Source organism: Anarrhichthys ocellatus, unplaced genomic scaffold (genome assembly GCF_004355925.1).
Source record: "Anarrhichthys ocellatus isolate YVR2014 unplaced genomic scaffold, GSC_Weel_1.0 scaffold4202, whole genome shotgun sequence".
Lineage (NCBI taxonomy): Eukaryota > Metazoa > Chordata > Actinopteri > Perciformes > Anarhichadidae > Anarrhichthys > Anarrhichthys ocellatus.
In genome coordinates, this window is record NW_022284176.1 from 1 (window position 1) to 4,715 (window position 4,715).

Consider the following 4,715-nt stretch of genomic DNA (forward strand, 5'->3'; position numbering starts at 1 on the left):
ACACTGACCTGATGCATCAAGTGGATATTTTTTGCTGAACACAATATTATGCATTTACAAAATTACTTTTGATACTTAAGTACAATAAATATCAGATACTTTAAGACTTTTACTCAAGTAGTATTCTAATAGGTGACTTTTGCTTTTACTGGAGTCATTTTCCAGTAAGGTCTCTTCACTTTTACACAAGTATGGCTTTTGGGTACTTTATACACCACTGTGGTTTAGTAATACAGATATAACTTTATATTGAACAAAGACATCAGGGGAGAGCGCGGACGCAGTCCCCTACTACCACAAATTATGCAATCGAGATTTCTACATTTGAGAAATTCGCAAAGGTCAGCTCAGCCGAATGTGCAATGGCCAAGCCTCGCCTTGGGTGAACCACCTTCATGATCATGGTATCTCCCCTGCCAGGTAAGTATGAGTTGTACATGTTCGACAGAGGGAAGTGATCCAGCTACATACGAGGCAGAGTCACGGTGTAGAGAAGAAAATATCGATAACGTTTTAGGTTATGCATGATGATTAAAAGACACGAAACTCGTGCAGCAGTGGAATAACATAATTTAAAAAAAAAACGTTGACATGACTGGAGTATTATTGCACTTTCCCATCATGCTTTGCGGCACAGTTTGAATGTCAAGCGGCAAGTTACTTCTGGAAATGTTTTGTTTTTCACTTTTGCGAACGAATACATTGGCGCTCCAATAAACTACTGTATGTTTTGTTTTATTCCTTAAGTATCACTTGTTATAAATGTAGCGTAAACATATGTGGGTTCCAGTCTTTGCTTTCACGTCACTTATCGACTACAGGAGCAAGTGTACCGTGATATACCAAACACTGAAAACTACAGTATATCATTACATAGGTAGTTATGAATCTGTAACGTCCCAAAGAGAAGCCGAAATGAATCCAAATTAACAGATTCAGCAGTTTTTTTAGTACTGTAGGCTACTGAACATCCAGCAGGACCAAAACACGCCTCGTTATTTGTCCCATTTTTACTTAGTATGTTCTCTTGTCAACAAACGAAATGCCAGGCACTACTTCTTTGTAATGAGCGATGAAAGACAGCCTATGAGAGCCTTCACCGCTAAAGACGGAATAATAAAACATACCAAACAAACCAAAGCGACAAAATACTGCGACGATGCCACATGAAAGTAATTTAATAAGGTGATCACATAATGAGCTTTGGCGCCATCTGGTGGAAAACAGAAATGAACGAGCCCACACCTCATTTAATGCCACTTTAAACAGCTACATTTGCTCAATTGTTTTTGAACGACAGTTCGATGACTGATAATAAGCCACAAATGTTATTAATTAATGTTATTTTGTCAATTTAATATCAATTACCATTAACCTACTCTGAAAAGTCATGTTTTTTCACCTTCAGCTGCAACTGTATCCACACAAATGTGTTTTAAAGAAGTGACATTAATAAGCTACAAAAGTTTGTAAACTTTTACATCCAGAAAGCTCACCTGAGATGAAGACAGGCGAGGGCCGACCTGCGCCATTGATGACACAACATCTCGTCCCCGAAACTCGAAATAAATTGTCTCCAAGCCAAATGAAGGTCATTCCTGCTGCAGAGCCCGACATATTCCACAAAGGTCTTCATAAATATAATATAGAGCTCATATATTTACTAATAGAGTTATGTTTACATTGCCTGTGTCGCGCAAAGGTAGCGGGCAAGCGCCGAAATAAGGAAAACACTTCTTAATTAACTACTGACGAAATACACGTGTGCAGATCTGCCAGTATGCAAATTACCGGGATCTAGTATAAACTAGCCTACCGGTATAAAAACAATGAACTACACATATTTAAAACCAACAATAAGATTGTTAAACAAACTTTGTGCCACAAAATTAAAAATAAAAATTGCAACAATTAAATTAAATGATAAGAGTCAACGATGTGCCTTTACATAAGCCGGTTGTTGCTAAATGTTCTCGTCCTATAAATTACATATACGGTTAGATATGGTACACTAGTCTGTCATAGTCTGTCTAGCAGACTGCATTGTGAGCTGGAGGAGGTGATGAGCCAGTAAACAATACAACCAACAACAAACCTACCCATAGGACATCTCTGTATTGCAACGCTTGCGTTAGTCACCGCTGGACCCAACAATATCTATCAATATCTATCCTGTAGGATGAAAAGCATGGATTGGCATGAACTCATACGTGTGATCAAATATCGTGTTTGTATATAACATTTCCAGTCTGTTATTGTGCCCTTATAAGTTCTGAAGCCACAATGATTATTCCAACACAATATGAACAATGATGTCACCAGCCCACCTGAAAACACTTTATAACTGCAGAGCCAGGAGCAACTCTACAAGGCTAAAGGGCCAATGTGAAAACACGGAAATGAAGAGACTCATTGCATTTGCAACAGCCTCCAAATAAAGACATTTTAAGCTGGGGTTTAAACCAGAGGAAATTGACCTCTTGAAGGACACATCAGTCACACTGCTGCTACACGTTTTGCTTTCTAATCGTTGGCTGCAAGTTTAGCCAGGTATTACCTGTTAAGCCTCTGCGACTGAAGGAGGTCAAGACTGGAAGGGAAGAACAGAACAGACAGGATAGTGCGCAGCCATTCACAACACAAGTGGAGCACCACTCAAGGAGGACAAGAAGGGCTCGACGTCTTGTTGTTTTCTTTTCTCACCATTTAGGAGAGGGAGCTAAGGTAAGCAAATTGCAGTGAAGTAACTGGATTTATAATTAAGATGTTGGAGATCAAAGATTTGCAGTGAAACCAAAGAAATTACGTTTCCCATAAAGCATTTATAATATCTAACGTTCATGTATATACTGTAACTGTAGGCCCATGACTTTGTTTATCCACAGCATGCCCACCGCAGGAGAGAGGACACCCTCTTCCACTTCTGTCGACTCAGCCGCAACAGACAGGTACGTTTAGATGTACGGTTCTCACAGTAGCCCACATGTTCAGATCGTGAGTGTGACGGACAGCCTTCGCACAGCCCCAATGTAATACTTAGTCGACCTACCACCGAATATACAACCCAGGGAAAAACACATGTCAAGTGTGTCTTCCTGGTCTGAAGCAATGCCAACTCTGCTAACATGTATTGAGTGGTTGAGAAGAGTTTTCACTGTGTAATCAAGGTGTCTTCAAATCTCAAATGACATGCAAGCATTTGCATTTGCCCTTTTGCTATTTATTGTTTGATTTGTCCGTGTAGTGCCAAAGATGAATCCCCGTCGGGTTCAGTCTCAGAAACACCCAAAAAATCATCAAAGAAGTCCAAGAAAACCACTGACATGACCATAGTCTACAACTCTGTGCTCAACAGTGTTTTTGGGGCGGTAAGTATAGCTAACACCCACATTTTGTGATTTAATCTGTATAGTTGAACTAGAGGTGACCATCTTCTTCGTGGCTGTTGTGACCTTTGACCTGTACTCTTCAAACAGTTTAAATTACAGCTTTTTACTTTCAACACCAGTTTCCCCATTCCTGCAACATTTAGACACACTTTTATTCAATAAAATGTGTGTTTTCCCACAGCCACAGACTGAGAAAGGCTTGGGAGTAATTTAAAACCAATAAATACAATGATTGAGATCTACAAAATACAGTGGATGCTCATTTCCAGTTAAAGGCACAGTAAGTCAGACATTATAACATCAGAAGTGAAGTAGAAGTCAGGCAGTGTGCTCACAGTGTTCTCAAGCTGCTGTTACTAAGCCTGGTGTGTCTGCAGCTTTACTGGCTGATTAGTTGAAGCTCACTGCCACACTGCATTAGGGTTATCCAAATAACGAGCACTGCCAAAATACTGGGTTTACCTTTTCCATTAAACACATGGAAACTGATTTATAAACCTGGTCATACCTGGGAATTGTCCTCTATGCCTTCTGTCATTTTCTCATGTACACTTCTGACATTAACATGCATAATACACATGCTAATGAATTGCTAAGTGCTCACAAATCCTTGACATTAAAATCAACACTTGCATTTAATTAGAAGTTTGTGCCAAGGTGTTTTGGTACCATTTGCACAGTTCACATTTTTGTTTCGCAAAATAATAAAAAAAATGGATTAACAGTTCAACATGTGCTCTTTTGCATCTGTTTCTGCAGGAGAGAGAATTAGCTCAGGGTGAGTTGGACGGTAAGTGTCACTGACACAACTCAGTGTCCACGTTATAGTAGGTTACAGTCATTGCAGTTATTAACATGCCAATAGTTCCATCTTGATTAATAATATAAGTCATTATTTGATCCGATAAACCACTTCTGGAACTGTTCTAATCTCTTCATGACCCCTGACCTTTCTGACAGAGTTGCAAGAGGCCTTCAAAGAGTTTGACTACGATCAAGATGGATACCTGAACTACAAGGATGTGGCTGAATGCATGCGGACAATGGGATACATGCCCACAGAAATGGAGCTGCTGGAGATAGTTCAACAGATCAAGATGAGAAGTGAGCTGATAAGAGACCCTGTAAAGAATATATAGAGACCAAGCACAGCATGGCTCTGACCAGTAACGAAGTAGAAATACTTCGTTACTGTACTTAAGTCGTTTTTTTTGGATATCTGTCCTTTACTTTACTACTTATATTTCTGTTGACTTTTACTTTTACTTCACTACATCTTGCAAAGAAAACTGATACTTTGACTCCGATACATTTCCCCTGAAACCT

General features: G+C 39.4%; 1 protein-coding gene and 1 non-coding gene across 2 annotated transcripts; one reads left to right on the forward strand and one right to left on the reverse strand.

Annotated features, from left to right (window-relative positions):
- Window positions 1–263: 263 nt before the first annotated feature.
- Window positions 264–428, reverse strand: LOC116379375 (U1 spliceosomal RNA). The gene has a single exon (XR_004212416.1). It is a non-coding gene; the product is annotated as a U1 spliceosomal RNA (small nuclear RNA).
- A 2,225-nt stretch (window positions 429–2,653) lies between these two features.
- Window positions 2,654–4,493, forward strand: LOC116379374 (calcium-binding protein 4-like; the record flags this gene model as incomplete). The annotated part of the gene is made up of 5 exons (XM_031841324.1): window positions 2,654–2,724; window positions 2,886–2,948; window positions 3,245–3,368; window positions 4,149–4,179; window positions 4,350–4,493. Coding segments are annotated over exons 2-5 (361 nt in total), but the record flags the coding sequence as incomplete, so codon positions are not given.
- Between the last annotated feature and the right edge of the window lie 222 nt (window positions 4,494–4,715).